The sequence below is a fragment of the Paramisgurnus dabryanus genome, chromosome 23 (assembly GCF_030506205.2).
Source record: "Paramisgurnus dabryanus chromosome 23, PD_genome_1.1, whole genome shotgun sequence".
Classification (NCBI taxonomy): domain Eukaryota; kingdom Metazoa; phylum Chordata; class Actinopteri; order Cypriniformes; family Cobitidae; genus Paramisgurnus; species Paramisgurnus dabryanus.
The window spans coordinates 19082367-19103014 of record NC_133359.1 but is presented as its reverse complement, the minus strand read 5'-3'; the positions used below and the strand labels follow the sequence as shown (position 1 = coordinate 19103014).

The 20648-nt window shown below is 37.4% G+C and overlaps 1 protein-coding gene and 1 long non-coding RNA gene across 3 annotated transcripts; both read right to left on the bottom strand.

Moving 5' to 3' along the window:
* Positions 1-5414: 5414 nt before the first annotated feature.
* On the bottom strand, positions 5415-14223 carry LOC135781768 (uncharacterized). 2 transcript variants are annotated; one of them, XM_065292341.2, is made up of 7 exons: positions 13963-14223; positions 11781-11945; positions 10781-10927; positions 9782-9952; positions 9383-9544; positions 8732-8782; positions 5415-5948 (listed from the first exon to the last, which is right to left on the bottom strand). In XM_065292341.2, exons 1-7 carry the CDS (start codon positions 14090-14092, stop codon positions 5449-5451), a joined length of 1326 nt encoding a protein of 441 aa, XP_065148413.1. In that variant the 5' UTR covers positions 14093-14223; the 3' UTR covers positions 5415-5448. The 2 variants fall into 2 exon arrangements, with proteins under 2 accessions (XP_065148413.1, XP_073669466.1); XM_073813365.1 differs by lacking the exon at positions 5415-5948 and adding an exon at positions 6780-7776.
* Positions 14224-14732: 509 nt separating this feature from the next.
* Positions 14733-19526, bottom strand: LOC135781190 (uncharacterized). The gene is made up of 7 exons (XR_010545093.2): positions 19064-19526; positions 18873-18981; positions 17501-17893; positions 16462-16589; positions 16280-16381; positions 16098-16156; positions 14733-15024 (listed from the first exon to the last, which is right to left on the bottom strand). It is a non-coding gene; the product is annotated as an uncharacterized lncRNA (long non-coding RNA).
* Positions 19527-20648: the final 1122 nt, after the last annotated feature.

The window sequence follows — 20648 nt, the reverse complement described above, 5'->3', positions numbered from 1 at the left end:
TCCCAGTACTACTCAGGGTTGGAAGAGAAGGCCAAGTCAGCTTCCCATTTGGTTGTTGGGAGTGTTATTGTTGTGTTTTGGTGGGAAATCATAGTGTATAGTTGGGAGGTTAATTTTTTGAAGGTATTAATTTTCATAAGTTCTTCTATAAGTTGAGATGGTTGTAATGTATTATTTATAAGTCTGGTTTTGTGTTTAATTCTAAGTCTAAGTTGTTGATATTGAAGAAATTGTTCTTTCCCAACCCCATATTTCTGTGTGAGTGTGTCAAATGACATGAAGTGGTGGTTCTCAAATACATGGTGAAGATGTGTGATTCCTTTTTGTGCCCATGTGGGGAAAATCAGAGGTTTATTTTGAATCTTGAATTCTGGGTTATGCCAAAGTGGGGTAAACTTATTTAATTCTAGTGATGATTTTGTGATTTGATTTGTTTTCCACCAGGCTGTCAGAGTTGATTGTATAGTAATGCTTTGGAAGAGGTTGGATTTCTTAATTGATTGTGGGAGGAAGGGGAGATCTGAAATTGGGATATTTATGCATTGATTTTGTTCCAATTCTAGCCATGGGTAATTGTACTTGTGTATATTGATCCATTTAACTAAATACTGTAATTGATTTGCCAGGAAGTAATGATGGAAGTTTGGAGCCTCAAGCCCCCCATGTGATTTTTTATTTTGTAGTGTTGAGAGTGAAATTCTGGGTTTTTTATTTTTCCAATAAAATTGTGTTGTTAAAGAATTTATTATGTGTATTATTGTTATTATAAGGTGCTGTGAGCTGCTTGATCCGCCGAGCTTTAACAAGCTAAGATGTCAACAGTCATGCACGTGCGGGAGGATCTGGAACAGAAGATGTTTTCCTTCGTAGAGAGCACATTGAGGAGACCCAGTTTGGATCGACAACCATCAGTCTGACTTCTTGTCATTGGTTGTGTCTGTGTTTTTAAGCATAAGGCTCCACCATGTTGCCAAACTCACTTCTCTTGAACTACAGAAAGGGAGCACGGGAAAGAAGCTCTGCAAAACAGTCCTCTTTCAGGGGTGTGTGTGTGTGAGAGAGAGAGAGAGAGAGAGAGAGAGAGAGAGAGAGAGAGAGAGAGAGAGGGTAACAAATCATTTTAAATTGTTTCTTCACCTTATTAAAATATCTTATTTTGCAACTATCTGTTTCTGCATCTTTATCATATTTACAGTGTGTGATTTATAAAATATCTTATATACTGTATATTGATTGATTGATTTTTACTGTATAGCTTATACATGGTTAAAATAAAGAAAAACATTCTTTAGGACCAAGGTGGTACTCAGCAATGCCAGCACTCAATTCAAAGGCTTAAAATCCTACAGATCAAATGGATCTGAGGGGAAAGTGTTTTCAGCTGTCGGCTCGAGAGCATCTCCGTCTCAGTTGGGTTCAGGGCGACAGAGTCATTCAGGAAGCTAAAAGCGTTCTGCTAGACAGCTCGGATTTTAGCCAGATATAAGATAAAGAAATCCTGGATGATGTAATTCAACTTGATGTATTTGTTGTAAAGTTCATGGATTACTTGGCATCCACAGCTATCTGTGTGTTTATTGCTTTGTCCAGCATTCTTTTATGGAGCATCCTTTACCGCTGCATGTTTTTGATGTCAGATCTTATGCTACCTTATGCAATGTTACTAAACTCTTCAAATGTTTAGAGGTTACTAAATAATTTTAATGTTACTTTATTCAGACATGTTTTAAGGTGGGAAATATCTTCAATTTGAGTTTGTCTCTATTAATCTTATATCATAGCTGATCACTTTGAATCAGATGTGTTAGATGTGGAAGACATCCTAAACGTGCAGCGGTAAACTGAAGTTTAGGATCTCTGCTATAGACCATGATGATTTATTTGTGTGTTTATAATTCAATGAGACTATTTCTTTTACTTGTTTAATAACTGTAGGTTTTTATTTTTATAATAATTTAATTTATACACTTTTATGTTATATAAAATCAAATTTGTGGTTTATCCAACTGATGTTGGATTTTCTATGGATGGTTTACAGTACAAACTTTGGTTTATAGCATTTTTCACTTGAAAATAAATATTTTACAAGTGCTCACAGCTTAGGTGGAAATACTTTGTGTTTACAATTTGCAATTGGATTTTTTTTTTTAAATGACCTTTCTCAGCCAATTTTGCAGTCGTTTCATCGCATAGTTCATCAAAATGCATCTTAATGTGCCTTGCACGCTTGTGAGTAAATGAAGAACGAATGCCTAGGACTGCGTATGACTTTTAGATAACACCATATTATTGCACAGACATTGACAACAGATAGCAGGATTTATTATAAAGCTGTTGTAGATGAGTTTGTGAGTTGATGTGATCACCACTATCTGGAGATTAATGGTAAAGAAGACAGAAGAGGTCAATGCAGACCCCAGATCAGTATGGGTTAGGAGCTCTGTTGTGGTTTATGGCCAAGAGATTAAACAGGTTGCTTCTTATAAATATTTGGGGGTTCACATTGACAGTCAGCCTAAAGCAGTGGTTCCCAAACTTTTTCAGCGTGCGGCCCCCCTTGTGTACATTGCATTTTTTCGAGGCCCCCCAAAAGAAAATTTATGACAAAAACAGTTTTAAAGGAGCGGTGAATCAAATACTCAATTTTAACTTGATAATTTGTTATATAAGAGGTCATCATACTTAAATGAACATCCTGCAAGTTTCAGAACTGAAAACGTCCGTGCTACTGAAATATAACAGTTTTTGGCACCAAGCCAGTAAAACAAGCCAGTGTGGAATTCGGAAATCTATGACGTCAAAGTAGAATTGAAGCACCGCCCCATAGCCAAATACAAGGACCACTTTTGAAGTCCCGCCCACAGCTTCGCGTGACACACGTGTGTCTCAACAAGTAAATATGTCTTTAAAGATTGACAAATGTAACCAAAATGACTTTTAAATACATTTTTTCTGAGAGACTTTTATTTTGACGCGGTGATCTGTTATGATAGACTGGGAACGCATTTTCGGTTGTGGAAGAACCGCGTGGGAACAACACAGAAGCTAAATACTTTAATTCGGAGGCTTGGAACATAACATTAAATGCCTGGAAAAAGTTTGCTTTTTAAGAAGTTCCAGCTCGTGTGGGGAGTGTTTGTTAACTTTGTGTACACGGATTTATTTGGAAAGAAGTCGATGCTGGATTTGCAGAGAGACTGTGATTAAAAGCACCACTTATATTGGATCTGACAACAATGACACAGCATTATAAACAGTAAGACATTTTACTTTATTTAAGTTACTGCGTTTCACTATTGCTTTGTTAGAAGAGATCGCTTGATATGTCTGTTGTAACATCCGTGTCTAAACACATATGTTTGACTGTTTTAATGTACTAAAAACATTAAACGATTAATAAAGATACACCACTTAACAACACGACTGTAATTTAACGGTAGAAATATACAGTGTTATTTATAAAGAAGGATTTATCAGCCGCAGTTTAGATTCTGATGCCCGTTTACTGTGTTGTATACGGTAATTTAGGCGAGTTACGTTTGAAAGGTCAAACACTCAACAAAGCTTATTTTTTATCATATAACTGTGGTATTTAACATTACGTGAATGTAAAAGCAACCTCACAAGCACAATCGAATTATACAAAGTTATTGATAAGGATTTATTAGCCGCAGTTTAGATTCTGATGCGCGCTTACTGTGTTGTATACGGTAATTTAGTCACGTCGAGTTTTGTTTCTACTTTAATATACGTATTGTCATTTATGTGTATCATATTTAGCACCCAGAATCTTTTGTGGCTCAAACATATTTGTGTTCGGCTGCTATTTTCATCACATTAATGTTTTTAAAACATTTGCCCACATGTAATGACGGGTAATGAAGCCGTCCAATCATAGCAGTGGGTGTTTACGTCCAGGTCTTCAATGCGGCCCGCCCCTTCAAACGAACCATTTCTCCAGACAGCCACTATTCTATGTTACAAAATAGCCTATTACTTATTGCTTTTGATGTTTTTGAATGTAAAAACCACGCGGACATCAGAAGTAGACATCAGGCAACAGTATAAAACAATAAAATCGACAAATTCACCGCCCCTTTAAAATGTAATATTTTAATTAAACAAAACATATAAAATTGTACCTTTTTAGGTTTAATTTCACAGAATTCATGATAAATGAATGTATTTTATAAAATGTCATAAAACTTGGGACCCCCCGGCACCATCTCGCAGCCCCCCTGGGGGCCCTGGCCCCCAGTTTGAAAACCACTGGCCTAAAGGATTACTCAATAAAAAAACAACAACGATCATTTACTCACCCCATGTCATCCAAAATGTTAATGGGTTTTCTTTTTTCAGTCGAGAAGAAATTACATTTTTTTTATTTTTCTCAATTTAATGGACTTTATTGGACCCCAACAGTTTACTGTTTAAATGCAGTTTAAAATTTCAGTTTCAACACAGATTCAAAGGGCTCTAAAAGATCCCAAACGAGGCATAAGGGTCTTATCTAGCAAAACCATTGTCATTTTTGGCAAGAAAAATGAAAAAATATGTACTTTTAAAGCACAACTTCTTCTCTTGCACCAGCCGTGTAACGCACCAGCTTGACATGGGGTGAGTATTATCTTGATTTTTTTTTAAGAAAGTGGACAAATCCTTTAAATGGCACACACGTGTTAAGTGTTTGTACCAACGTGCTTCAGCACCTACAGAAGCTTAAGATATATCGAAAGACAAATACTACTGCATCTTCCAGCCTACAATGAAATCAATGACTGTGTCTGAAACCGTTCACTGTTCCCTATAAAGAAAACCAAAAAAAGTGTGCAATTTTGAACAGTGACGTAAATACTATTCGTTATTAACTCTTAGACCTTTGTGGCTTTATGGATTGTACTGTGAAACGGTAAAGTTTACTTTCTTACTGTTTGTCACAAATGTTTATTTTTTTATTGGATTAAGTTGATAATAAAAAGAACAAAACAACTGCTTTTCATATGTATGTGTGTTTATTATATTTAATAAAAATATGCATTATATTGAAAATAAAAGGCATCACATTTATTGTATTGCTTTTAAAGCAAAAAAATAAAAAAATAACCAACAAGATAAAATAAAAAAAGTTTATAAAAATACTTTTGTGGTGTAGTATTTACAATGTACATTAATATTATATTTAACAATATGCTGCACTGACAGAAGAACAAAAAAAAAACAATAAATTAAATCAATAGAGGTAAAATATTAAAAACATTAAATCTTTCAAACTCAAAATAAAATTGAATGGAAATTGTATTTATATAGCGCTTTTCACAATTTGTAATTGTTTCAAAGCAGCTTTACATTAATAGAAACAGGAAAAAAACACAGAAAATTCGACAGACAATATAAGTAGCAAAATACAGCGGCTATGAATAAACTTTATAAGCGAGCATATTAATAATGTTACGTATAGAAGAGGGTGCTATGTAAAGCCAATGTCGGCTGACTCCCCGGGTTGAAAAAACCCCCTAGGAGAAAAACCTCCCAAATATTTTTGCAATGAAGGAAAAAAGTCCTAGGAGGGAAAAAACCCTTGGGAGATATATGTAAACGGATGAGGAGATTAAACAGGTTCCGCTGGTGGTCGTTGGTCAGGCATCGGCTGGGCATCATGTTGAAGGACGGCCAGTAGATCAGTGGTGTGTTGACCTCCACGGCGGCCGGAACTGGGTCTGTTTGTCTCAATGTCCTTGGGTTCGAGGGTATTTTAGTATAGATTTCCTTGCCAGACTTCTTGATATATTTGATGGTGACGTACAAGAGAGAAATAATCATATGTAAGTCATATATAATGTAGGGTTGGCAAAACAAATTGATAAAGAGCAGTTCTACCTTCATGCCATCATATTTGCGCATCCCCTCATCCACTTTACTAAAGGCACCTCTTCCAATCTGTCTTCCCACTTCATAAAGCAATGACATAAAGAAATGAAAAACAATCAGTACAAAATTAACACAAGAATTGTGTCTCACATGAACTCCAATGGCAGTGCTGCTTATAACATAACAGACAAAAATAAATATTCATTTAAAGTATGTGCAGATAATGGAGAGTTGTTTAGTACATAAAATGCTAATCAGCTACTAGCAGAATAAACAAGAAGTTTAAGATCAAGTAAGAGTAAAACCACTTTTAAAAACCTAAATCTTTTTTTAAATAAGCAAATCAGGACAATAAAAAGGGAAAGCACACTTTTCCAATGTAAAGGAAAAACACAATTATTACGATAACTGGGCAGAGATTTGAAACAATAAAGTACAGTCGACAAGGGAGAAAATTAAAGCAGACAATAAAGAGCAGATCATAATGTATTGCTACAGCTCCTTGAAATGCATATCATAAACAGGATTACTAACTAAAGATCTGACTTCGGACAGAGCGCAGCTCTCTGCACGTGCATGAGATTAAGAGAGGCGATAGTTTGCCTCAGCTCGCATGAAACGCATAAAAATGAACAAATACTTAAGGATTACTACTTTTGTACTATGTTCAGACAGATGCGAGACCGCGAGCATGTGAGACAGAGAGAAGCGCAGCTTCCAGGACGCGTGCATTAAGTGCATGTGCGTGCAAGAAGGAATCTTCTCTCTACAAGCTCTCGCGCATAGTGAAGCCCACAAACCCCCCATGCGAGGAAAAGCACACAATGTGCATGTTAATGTGAAACAATAATAATAATAATAATAATAATAATAATAATAATAATAATAATAATAATAGGCATAGCATTTTTTTGTCTTAAAAAAAGAAGTAAAAATCGAGAAACGAATCGTGACACCCCTAAAATGCATGTATTACAAAACTGGACAGAGATTTGAAAAAAATAAGGAGAGAAACAGTTGACAAGGGAAAAAATAAAGCCAACAATAAAGGTCAGAACATTGTACTCACGATCACTATCGCTTGACTGCAGGCTAGATGAACCTGACCATTCAGCTGCTTCTTGGAAAGCTGTTATGTCCAAAGATGATGAACCAGACTGGCAATAGTCTGGTTCCACAATCTCGCCGGCTCGAGTCCGAAGGGACTATACTGCCTGTGTTTCTCACGAGATGGGTGCAGGTTACACAAACCTGACTGACTAATCAGCATGATCGGTTGAGCATGACGCCCGTGGTCCATAGACCACATTTAAGATCATCCTCTTCTTGGAAAGGCATGTTTCCAAGGAAAAGAGCTCGCCGGCTCGAGTCCGAAGGGACTATACTGCCTGTGTTTCTCACGAGCTCGTGCAGGTTACACAAACCTGACTGACTAATCAGCATGATCGGTTGAGCATGACGCCCGTGGCCGATAGACCACATTTAAGATCATCCTCTTCTTGGAACGGGCATGTTTCCAAGGAAAAGAGCTCGCCGGCTCGAGTCCGAAGGGACTATACTGCCAGTGTTTTATCACGAGCTCGGTGCAGGTAAGAAGAACCCGACTTAAAATCAGCTGATCTGCCGGAGCACATGGCCGATGGTCGAATGGACCATATGATCAGCTGCTTCTTGGAAAGCTGATATATCCAAGGAATGACGAACCTGACCGGCAATACGGTGGTTCTTAAAAACCCGTTTGCTTAAGACCAGAACCGTTCTACACATCAGCTTCATCTATACGGGCACCTGAGGATCAAAATGGCTCCACTATATCCTCATTTCCACAGCAACAGCAAGCTTTTTTGATAGCCTGCAATGCTCTGCGCAAGAAAGCACGGATTTTCTTCCGGCTTTTTGGTTTTGGTTCTAAAAGACAAAAATAGAAAAGATGAACAACAGATGTTACCACCAGATTAGAGCCTGATCGATAGGGGTTTTTTGGAAACCCATAAATTAATAACACTGGGAAATATATATACAGTCATGTTTATTAATTTATTATATCGATATTTGATGCCACAATATGGATTCTTGTAACGCACGAAGCAACCCAGTCTCACCCCCATGTCGTCAATATTTGACGACACTTGACCATTCGTCATATGTTGACGCGAAGGGTATACCTTTCGCGTCATTTTTTGACGAAATGGGGACTTCAATACTATTACGTCCGTTGCATTCTCTTTCCTATTTTCTTACCATTTTCGCGTCGGTTTAGGGTTAAATTTACATAATGTCATCCCTACCCAAACCTAACTCTAACCCCAACGCCAGGTGACAACTGTTTAATTTCGCGTACACTGTTTAATTTTGCGTAATCTAACCCTAAACCGACGCGAAAATGGTAAGAAAATAGGAAAGAGAATGCAACGGACGTAATAGTATTGAAGTCCCCAGTTCGTCAAAAAATGACGCGAAAGGTATACCCTTCGCGTAAACATATGACGAATGGTCAAGTGTCGTCAAATATTGACGACATGGGGTGAGACTGTGTTACACGAAGACAGACAATGATCAATCCGCATATCAATTTATTGTCCCACCCTTATTCCTGATCAGAGATCTGTAATTCAAATCTCACTAGCCAATGGGATTAAAGTATGGTTAAGTCCTGCCCACATGAGAGATTTGTGCCAGAATGGCGAATGTAAATTTCTAAACCTTAAATGAAAACCTTGCTTAGAAAACAGTTAAGAAATAATGTGAAACCCGTGTTAGATTTTTGCCTATGAGATGTTTTCTTTCGTTCTCATTTTACGTTTGTTTGTTTAATTAAAACAATACTTTTTGGGGTGTCATTATTATGGTGTAATACACTGACCTGGTAAGCTTCTCTCCTCTTCATCTAAAGCCGCTGCAGATGTAGACACAACTGGAAAGATCGGACACAAAGAAGACATTATAAACTTCTCTAAAATCTAACACATTGTTACTGTATAGTTATTATGGTATTGTGAAAAATATTATAAAACCTATTACATAAAAATGTCATACATGTTAATGTTACATGTGTGTTATTCCACAGTTTATTCTTATTGTAAAATTTGGAAAAATTTGTGTTGTAAATTATATATATATATACACACACACACACACACACACACACACACACACACACACACACACACACACACACACACACACACACACACACACACACACACACACACACACACACACACACACACACACACACACACACACACACACACACACACACACACACACACACACACATATTTAATGTGTCATTATAATAGTGTAACAGTGGCTCTCAACTCTGTTCCTCAAGGCCCACTGCTCAGCACATTTTGTATGTCTCTCATCTGACACAATCAGTTCAGTTCATTGAGATCTCTACTAATGAGCCGATGATTTGAAACATGTGTGTTAAATAAGGGAGACAAACAAAATGTGCAGATCAGTGGGCCTCCAGGCATAACCTTGAGAACCACTGGTGTAACAAACTGACCTGCAGGGACCCACTCTTCATCGTCAATTGCCCCGGGAAGGACAAACCTTGTTTCGCAAGCTGCGGGTGCAGAGACGCACAACCTCCATTGTGAATCTCGTTCACCGCAGCTTGTTACTTCTTGCCCCTGAGCTGGTGTAGACATGTCAGTCTGTCTACCAGCTGGACAGAACAGACAAAAAAGACATTATAAACTTCTCTGAAATCTAACACATTGTTACCATTGTAACATTATAAAACCCATGACATAATGTTTAATATATGCTAGTGTAATACATTTGTGTTATTCCACACTGTTATTGCGTTTATTCTTATTGTAAAATGTGGAAAAATAAATAGACTGAGTATTTTAAAATTATGTATATTTAATGTGTCATTATAACAGGGTAAGAGACTGACCTGCAGGGACCAACTCATCATCATTAACTGTCCCCGGAGGGACAGTCCACATTTCGAAAGCTGCGGGGGCAGAGACGCACAACTTTCGTTGATCATCTCGCTCCCCACTGCTTTCAACGAGACTTACGAGCCCTTCAGCTGATGAACCCGTGATCTTATCTTGTCTATCAGCTGCACAAACCGGACACAAAAAACACATTTTAAACTTCTTAATACAGTAACAATGTGTTAGATCTCAGTTACTGTGGTATTTTCACAAACATTGTAATAATAGTAATAACAAAAATTTATCACATAAGACATGTATGTGTACCAGTGGTGGCCAGTGACTTCTTTTTCGAGGGCAAACAATGCGAACATGTATTTAGTCCGTCATGTTTTCGGAACGTCATGTGAACCTATGTGCATCACGCGTCATGTCAAAATACGTGTCTGCTGCAGACGCTTCAAAGGCGTTTGCCAGATACTCGATTAATCTCAATTGTAATCAGAGTTTAGTTTTAAGTTGGTGTCTTGCGAGTACTTTGTGAACGTAAGCGTCTCTTTGTCATTAACCCTTTTGACGCATGTGCAGCAGGCACGTTTTTTGAAATGATGCATGATGCACATAGGTTTACATGACGCAACAAACACACATTTTGACATGACGAGCAACACAAGACACACGGAACACATATTTCGGATTTGTGCCCCTCGGAAGAGAAGTCACCGCCCGCTACTGATGCATAAACACAATGTTTTATACATCATCACTATTATTAAATTAATAAACTATGTGAACCATATTTTATTTAATTTAAAAACTTCACATGAAAAACATAATTACATAATACATACAAATTTAAACACCAAAAATACTAAACACCGCCCTCATGCTATGCTAGACCCAAGACAAGTACACAGTAACTTCATGTATGTTTTACTATCTATATAATAAGTTAATGTGTCAAATGTTTTTCATTAAATTTGAGGTTTCATAATAATGATGTGCTGACTGACCTTCAGGGCCACACCAATCTTTCAAAATCTGTAGAAGGGCCCAACGTGCCTCCTCATTCGAGTATAAACGGGCCCTTCGTGAGGCTTCCATTCTAGTCATGGACATCCTGAGCCTCTCAGTTGATGTAAGCTTTTTCTCTCTAACACCTGGACAGATCAGACATAAAAAAAACACATTAACAGTTAACATGGTATTTTCACATTGTGGATAAATAGTTGAAGAATTTTATAACTGGCACTTTTTTAATGCAAATGACAGAAGTGAAAAGGGCGCGAGGCTGCGGGAAGCTGACAAATGAGTGTTTATAACATCAGAACACGTTAACAACAAGTTAGCATAGCGTTTATCTGCTTATAGTTACAAGCCTCCATTTAAGGGACCTAAAACAATGTGCTGTCACTTTAAACCCAGTGTCCTGATCACTATGAATGATTTTTGTGTTCTTATTAGCAGGCCCGGATAAACACAATGTAGTGTTTGCCCTTGAAAGTCACCATGAACCGGAAGTAGTGATGGTCTTGTAACTCTGTATGCATTTATTGTATGTCATTATGCACAATTGATCAAACTTTCACAATAGTTATGAACCAATGAATCATGCAAACCTCCTTCACTAATTCTAGGCTTAAGATAGTTTAAAACACTCAATTTACAACAAAAGGTACAGAATATGAGCAAAATATAGATGTCCTTTAAATTAGCCATATACATTTCCTATGCTGATCTTAGGTCAGCAGCAGCTAACTATAGTTAGGATTGATTTACACACTGTAATGTCCTTACATTAATGCACCACTAGATGGCACTCAAGCTTCGTGAGCTAGTTAAACGTGTGGTGTGTTAAAAGAAGAAAGTCAGTCCTCTTTTCGAGGTTATGAGTGAGATTTATTAAAGTGAGTTTGACTTCATGAGGGGCTACGTAGACCCATCAAACAATGAGCTGAATGTATGGTGACACAAAATGAGGCGTCGTGCAAACCACTGGTGTAACAAACTGACCTGCAGGGACCTCCTCATCCTCATATGTTTTTCCCAGGAGAACAAACATCTTTGGATAATATGAGGCTGGAGCGTAGGCCAACTCCTGGTATGTATCTCGTACAAACCAGCTTGTCCTTTCTGGCCCCTGCGCTGGTCTAGACATGCTCTCAGTCCATCTACCAACTGGACAGAACAGACAAAAAGAAGACATTATAAACTTCTCTGAAATCTAACACATTGTTACTTTGTTACATTATAAAACCTGTTACATAATATTTAATATATGCTAGTGTTATACATTTGTGTTATTCCACACTGTTATTGCGTTTATTCTTCTTGTAAAATGTGGAAAAATAAATAGACTGAGTATTTTAAAATTATATATATTTAATGTGTCATTATAACAGTGTAAGAGACTGTTATTCCACACTGTTATTGCGTTTATTCTTATTGTAAAATGTGGAAAAATATATAGAATGAGTGTTTTAAAATTATATATATATATTAATATGTCATTATAATAGTGTAAAGAGACTCATCATCATTAACTGTCCCCGGAGGGACAGCCCACATTTCTAAAGCTGCGGGGGCAGAGACGCACAACCTCCGTTGAGCATCTCGCTCCCCACTGTACACGCTGTAATGTCCTTACATTAATGCACCACTAGATGGCACTCAAGCTTCGTGAGTTAGATGAACGTGTGGTGCGATAAAAGAGGAAAGTCAGTCCTCTTCTCGAGGTTATGAGTGAGATTTATTAAAGTTGTGTTTGGGCTACGTAGACCCATTAAAGAATGAACTGTATGGTGACACAAAATGAGGCGTCGTGCAAATTAGCAGTAAAAAAACAGGTCGCGCATTTCGTTTGCCCCCCTTCAAAATAGCCATTCACCTAAACCAAAACTCCGGTGACGTAATTTAATCTTACCACCGATCTCATATATATTTTCATTAGTTCATGCTCAAATATCACAACAAAGCGCATAACACGTTTGAAAAAAAAAATAATACATTGACGAGAACATCATGGAAGCACTTTGACAAATAAATATGTTTGACAATATCGTCAGTTATTGCGTTTGAAAGAAACCGCACCAGACAAAAGCACGCGCGCGACGAGTCCAAAGATAAATCACACTCTGCTTTGTTCATAACGAAACAAATCAGACAAAATAACGAACGCGTAACATTATAAAATGTAAAGTTTACCTTATTATGACCCTGATTTCATAATTTAGAGACATTATTTAATGAATAACTTAAGTAATGCGTCGAATAATTCATTCACATTCAGTAATGCGAATTAATGCGTCGGTTTCTAAACTTGGAAAAGTTATTACCTCACCTGCCATATGATGGCGATAGGGTCGTGTAAAGAAACAGACATTCGCATCAACCCGTATTTGAAATAGACACAGTTCATATTAAATCAACTACAACAAAACTCCTCATGCATACGAGTCTTTAATTCCACCAACAATACAGGCATATAGCAACGTTCGTCTGTATAGCGCAAAGTAAAGCTACTGAACTTAATTTCCACTCGTATATTTTTGCATTTGGGGTTTCTCTTTAACCGAATGAGCTGACAAACCCCAAATTTGACTAATATGTGACCGTGAGGATCTGGCCGGTTGCATAAAGCACCTTAAGTTTTTCCCTTAAGTATGACACTTAAGGGGTAAATTCCCCTTAACTACTGTAAGAGAATAATTAAAGTGTTTTGCATATAATCCCTTAAATGGTTCGCTTAGGTAAAGGTAATCGTAAAGTGTTTCATGACAGCGACCCCGGTTTGTTGTTATAAAATACTATTGTTGCCATGGAGACGCAACAGAAAAAACTTAAGGTTTTTCTGCAACACCCTTAATTTTAAAGGAAACATAAGGGTGAAATTAAGGGAAAATTACACTTAAGGTGCTTTATGCAACCGGGGAAGGTTAATGAGTTAAAGGTAGTTATCCTTCGTAGGTCGCATTTGTAGGCTGCATACGTCATCTAAACCGTCTTTTTGCAGAAAATTAACAATTAAAAGATTGGCTATTATTTTCAGTTAATCGTAAATTGTTGTAATATGTTTACGACTTTCGAATGCAATGCTCAGTTAACTTAAATAAACCAGACATGTGCAGCCTGCATATGCGACCTTCGTAAGCTGCATCCTTCGGATGGAGAAAAGGCGTAAATAATATTTACTGACCTGAACGGCTCAATTCCACATCCGGTTCAGCCCGCGGACGGGCGAAGGTTACCCGAGGACCTGAAGGGGCAGAAGTCTGCTTTCGCAGAATACCACCCCTGCTGGTCTCGAGATCCTTCCAATCAGACATGTTGAAAATGTCTTTAAAAGTCTATTAAATAACTGTCAGCTGTTGCTTGACTAGTCGTTTGAAAGACTTAAGGTAATCGTTTGGTTTTTGATGTCTTTAAAGTCAGGAGAGTAGTAGTGGTTTTCAATAGCTTTCGCTTAGAGAATCACCAATGTGTGAAGTGAACACGTCAGGGCAAGCCTTTTATATGTTCGGTGACGTCAAACGTTCCATTCGCTTGGCCAATGAGAGACAAATAATTTAAATATAGAACACACACTGTGTACTCGTCTCTATGACAACAAATCATTTATTATGACGACAGAACATTTATGACGTCTTCGTCTCAATCTTAATCAACTACGTTAAAATATCTTATGTATTATAATATTATGTAAATATTTACATTTATTCATTACTTTTATATTAAAATACATTTAGATAACCTTCTATGTAAATATATGGTTTTATATTGCAATATATGACCATATATATTTCTTTCTAGTACTTGTCAACATATTATTTTGTTGTTATAAGTAAATCTATTTAAAAATGTATGTGAAAGCCCCTCTAGTATATTTCAAATACAGTGTAAACAAATTTCCCACAAATAAAAACCACTCAACACACAGCTTTTGTAAATAATTTAATTTGACCGAAATTTTCATCACACTGCCCCAATAAATCAGTTGGCACTGAAATCAGATTTTACAAACAATGGGGTATACATTTATGCACATAATATATATGTTAAGCACATATATAGTATATCCATTAACTGCACATTAACAACATGAATCCAGCCAGCAACAAATACTAGAGTTCAGATATAAAATCAAAGCATAAATTTGGATTGGGGGCAGCTTATGTCTCCTTTCTCTTTGCCATCTCAGAGTTCATAGCCTGTCCTAACTGTCCAACAGTTTCCACCTTATGATGTTTTATGAAAGCATCTGCAAAAGAACACAAAAGAGAAGTTGAAAACATTTAGATTAATCAGTGGTTACTAAGCTGATACTAGTTACTCTGTACCTACAGACAAAAAAATCCATCAATATATAATAATATAAAAGCAAGTATTTACTTCACATTTACATAGGGCAGTAATTCTTAAAGTGTGGTCCGCGAACCCCCCAGTGATCTGCCAAAAGATGACCTAAACTAGGCAAGTGTATATACAAAATTGTCACTTATTTAAATAGATTTTTAATGCCCTTTTGAAACTGTGATATCAGTTCTTGCCATTCTGTTTTAATAACGTAAAAATGGATCGGTGGCTAAACCAAAGAGGAGAAAAAAGAAAATATCAAGCGTCAACTGAAAGCAGCTAAAATCCACATATCTATTAGTTATGTAATTTCAGTGATTTTAGACATTAAGGGGAAATTTTTTTTTAGCATTTTATTGTTACCATAGTTACAACCATAGACTTCAAATACCCACCACCTCAGTTTTAAACTAATGGCTCTTTGGAATGACATTAAGTGGGACCTAGGCTGGTATGTTTAATTGCAGTTTTTTTCACATGTGCAGTTTGTTGTTCATATTAAGCTGCAACTCATTTCACATTTACTTTTTCTAATGAAATAAAATTCATATAATAATTTCTGAACATATCATTGCACTTGTGTTTAAAAAATTAGTTTTTGACTTGAAACAGTTGCATATTACACTTAAATGTAGCTTATCCTTCCTATTTTCTTTTTTTTTTGGAGGCGTGTTAGAGTAGGATTCTGTTAGTTAGTCCTCAGAAAAAAATCGGAAGATAAAGTGGTCCTTGGGCTGAAAAAGTTTGAGAAACACTGATATAGGGCTAGGTATCATTAAAACATTTTCAATGCAGTAGAAAATGCACGCTCTGAGGGTGTGGATGATGCTTGCACACAGAGATACCCTGTAGCCAAATCAAAAAAAGCATTGGCTGTGTCCTTCATGTCACACCACCAGGGTTACTGGACTCGCTGAGGACTGAGGAGATGGAAGTAATCTGTAGTGCCTTATCAGTGCTGGTGGTCTCTTTTCTTACTTTATTTCCATGTCCTCTACAGCAAACAGCTTCTTTAGGGCAGAGAGCTTTGGCCTCTTCTGTGAACAAATAGGTCAGGAAATAAAGAAAAATATAAATCACTATTGAGGTACATGCAAACAAGTTAATTTTGTACTAATAATTAAATGGGGAAAAAACAGAATGCCTTTATATTTTCTTACCACTGTTTCACTGGCAGATGCACAGATGTCTTCATCAGATATGCAGTCATCTTGGTCATCTGCTCTCACTTTAAGCCCCTGATTCATCTGCTGGCCCTGAGCCTGTATGGAATAGAATATGAGGGTCATGTATATTGATATCGACAATTGAAGAGAAGTAGATAACTAATAATGGTTAACACCTGTTCATTTATATCAGCTCCTCCTCCAGTCTGTACCACCCTTCATCTGACACTTTTGACTTGAATCTGGCATCCAACGCTGTGCCCTCCTCCAAAAACTGTCTGACGCTGTCAACCTGCAAGTAAGACTAAAAGATAGTATGAGTCCCTAAATAATCCTAATTAAAAACAAGTGAGAATATTATTACGCTGAACACCTGGTATCTTTTTGAGAGGTCATTCCAGATAGTGTCCTTAAAGGAGGGGTTTAACGCCATTTCATGCATTCTGACTTATTGACACCGTTTAAAAGTTGTAATCCTCAGGCTAAACTAATGCATAATGTCAAAAAAGCCATTGAGCATGTGACAAGAGTATTTCTGGGCCAATGGCTGCATCTGACTGTAAGCTAAGGTTATGTAAAAAACAGTTTTTATTTAAGCTTTATTTACTTTGATGCATCAGCTGTTGAATTAGAATTCAAAGGCTGTCTGTACTCGTAACTCTTTAGCTCCGCCCACTGTACGCCTTCAGGAGATCATTTTTTCCGGAAAAAAAAAACCTGGAAAAGGTGTTCTGTCTTTTATGAATCTGACAACACGAAAGACTCTTTGGAAATATGAAGGATGAAATACTACTCTATAGATAATCAAGATTAACATGAGAGTGGCAGAAATTGTGTGTGTTATGTGATCTTTAATGGTCTTTGTGAAGGAGTTCTCATCATTAACTGTAAAGTGGTGACGGCCAATCAGACCAGAATTGTGTGTGTTCCCATAGCTCTGATGGGAGAGGGCTCAATTTCCAAGAAAAATGTATGGATTGAAAACTTGATGTGACAACAACAGGTTAGGACTGAAATGACTTTGACTAGTTACATTTACGCATTTGGCGGATGCTTATAAAAAATTGGCCTATGGTGCATTTATAAGGTATACATTTTTATCACCATGTGTGTTCCCTGGGTTCGAACACTTGTCCTTTTGCACTGCTAATGCAATGTTTTACCACTAAGCTCTACAGATACAATTAATGAATTTGTATATAATGTTATACAGACCTGAAAGCCAGAAACCATGTCTGGAGTGAGCTTGTGTCCCAAGTCTCCTGCTTCTTTAGCTTTGATGAAATAGGATCTTTCCATCTTCGTCATAATCAGTCCTTCCCAATCCTGGTCCTCAAGTACCCCTTTCCAGAAAGTTGTAGATGTCTCCTTATTTAAAACAACCAATCAGCCTTCTTCCAGAATGGTTAACAGGTCTCCCTAACAAGCTGTTGAGTTGAATCAAGTGTTTTAAATAAGGAGTCATAACACTTTCTAGGAGGGGGTACTCAAGGACCAGGATTTGGAAACACTGCTCTAGATGAAAGTTTAGGTGGATCTGGCATCCGACATCATAACGATCCTTTTAGCCACTTCTTTACTGGCTCTGTGAAACTTCTCCTCCACCATCTGAGAACCCAAAGTTTTAGTCAGCATAACAGCGTAATGAAAGGCTTTCAGCATTTGACATCAACGTACTGCGAGACCACACTTCACCATATGCACTTAATTCGCTCTCATAGTACTTGGATTCAATAAGACCGCCCTGCGTAGGGTCTTGTTTTTATTCATAGATAAAAAGTCAAGATTTTTGTCATAGTTGTCGTCATTATGTGATTGTTTCAATTTAGTTATCGTTTCGTCAATGAAAACGTAGCCACATTATTTTATAGCGGCTGGTTCTCAAACTGATCTGTCAAGAAAATCATGCGAGAGACACATGCAAAAAGAGAAAAGAGTCCTCGTGAGCGCACCTCTGCAGTGTTGCGTGCAAAGGCTCGGAGGACACATTATGGTAGAAATCATAATCCTAATTATTTTAAAGGAATACTTAATGATTGTAAAAACCTGCATTTATACACACATACAATTCAATGCATTTGTGTAGTGTGTTGTTGCGAAGGCTACACGTGTCAAAGCAGTGGTATATTTCACCCAAAAATCTCACCTGTACTGACTATCATGTCGTTACAAACCTGTATCAATTTGTTCGTACTGATAAACATTAGTTCACAACTTTAACAAACATAAACAAGATTACTACCTAGTGATAGGACTTTGGACAGATGCGAGAGCACAAAGTGATGTACATGTGGTCTAAACAAAGAGAAACTTAATACACCAAGCCTTTTTCAAATACTCAAATATTTCTGTGAAGTAAATTTTGGATAAAGACTTTTGTTTTCTTGTAGCTTGATTGACAGGACAGAGCATTGCATTAGCAGTAAAAATGACATGGGTTTAATCTGTGTGTGTTAGATTACATTTAAGAGCATCGCTCCTTTCCCGCCTGATGTTCTGCAGTTTTTCTGTACATTCAAAAAATTAATTCAAGGTGTAATGTAGATCAATTCTTTAACCCAAAAATGAAAGACAGAACCATTCTTACGCTCAAGATCCCTGTAAGTCTGGTCACCAGAGCATCTTTTAGAAGATAAGGTGCTTGACTTTCCTGTACTAGATAACTTTCATGACTCCTGGGTAACGCATTTCCAAACCTGTGATAAGAACATAGAGAACTCATTAAAAAGACATTTGTTAGGAAATTTAAGTTTTATAAAAATACTATATTTTAGCTACCCAAGATGGAGGCATCTCAATCACTTTCTATTCTTCAGTATCATCCTTCACAGGGAAAAATAGGTGGTTACTTATAAGCAAACTGAGCAAAAATATCAGACAAATATCAGAATTTTGATAAAGGTCAATTAATACTTAGAAAAAGTCAGTTTTCTTTTTTCTTCACACTGAAAGTGAGAGCGCATCTGTGGGTGGAGCAACAAACCAAATACTGTATTTTCCAGACCGTAAGTCGCTCTGGAGTATAAGTCACATCAGTCAAAAATGTGTTTTGAAAAAGAAAAACACATATACAAGTCCCACTGGACTATACGTTGCGTTTATTTAGAAAATGATTTCCAAATGATTTCACATCACCCGCTGCTGCTATTATCTCCTCCTCGCATACCTTAAAGCTTGGTTGTACTCGCGTCGCTGACATGCTGCTCTTGCTCTCAGCTGTTGTTGCTGTACGTTAGGGAACGTAAATGCACCATACGTCATCATCACGTCGCTATATCATTGATATGACTTTTTTATCGTGTAAAAAATTATACCGGTATTATCGTGAACGGTATGCTATGGCACACCCCTACCGCCTAGCTCGATTCTAGTGACAGCAGTGGCCGTTCACCCCTCACTCAAGTGCAGAAGTTTAAGGCTTAATATAATTTAAACAGATTAGTTAGAAAAAAATTCAACCCCCTCACAGTTGTCATGAAGGGCAAAATTAGCTGTACAGACCAAAAACACTTTTTGTACCAGGCTGTAAACAAATTATTTTATACTGTAAAGTTGGCCATTTTCAACATGGAGGTCTATTGACTCCCTTTTGGAGCCAGCCTCAAGCGGCCAATCGATGAATTGCAGTTTAAGTCACTTCCGTATTGGCTTCATCAGAGAGATCGGAAGGTTGCCCCTAGCTCCAGGCTGCGTCCGAAAACTCTAAATTGTTGCCTTCTGAGGCAGCTATCCAAGGCAGGAAGGCATCAAGGCATGTTCAATGTTAGGTTTACTTCCTGTCTCCTGAGATACCTATGCGTGGGCGTACAATAAGAATGTGATTGGTCGAGTCTGGTCACGTTCGAAAAAATAAAATGGCGTCCAAGGAAGTGACTGGAGCACAAATTTAGTGTATCTAAAGGTACATTTTCAATTTTTACACCTTTTAATTGCATTTTTAGCGAGAAATTAGTATTGTAGTTTTCAAATATGTGATTAGTTATCACAAAGGCGCTCTCTGTTTATATTTCAAACACGCTGCCTTTGCCCAGTCTCAAATTGTTGTGGTTACTGTTCCTTTAAATAAACAGCCAATGACATTGCAAGGGAGGCGCTTGAAGCGCTCTGATATTTTTTAAGGTGGAACGGATAGTTAGGCGAATAAGGAGCCAGCTCGAGTTCGTTGATTGTACGGATTTTCTCTAAGTAACGTTACCGCAACTTTGCTTCATTAGGGCCCGAGCACACCGGGGTGTGAGGACCCTATTGTTCTTCAAGGAGTTATTAGGGCCCGAGCACACCGGGGTGTGAGGACCCTATTGTTCTTCAAGGAGTTATTAGGGCCCGAGCACACAAGTGTGAGGACCCTATTGTTTTTGCTCCG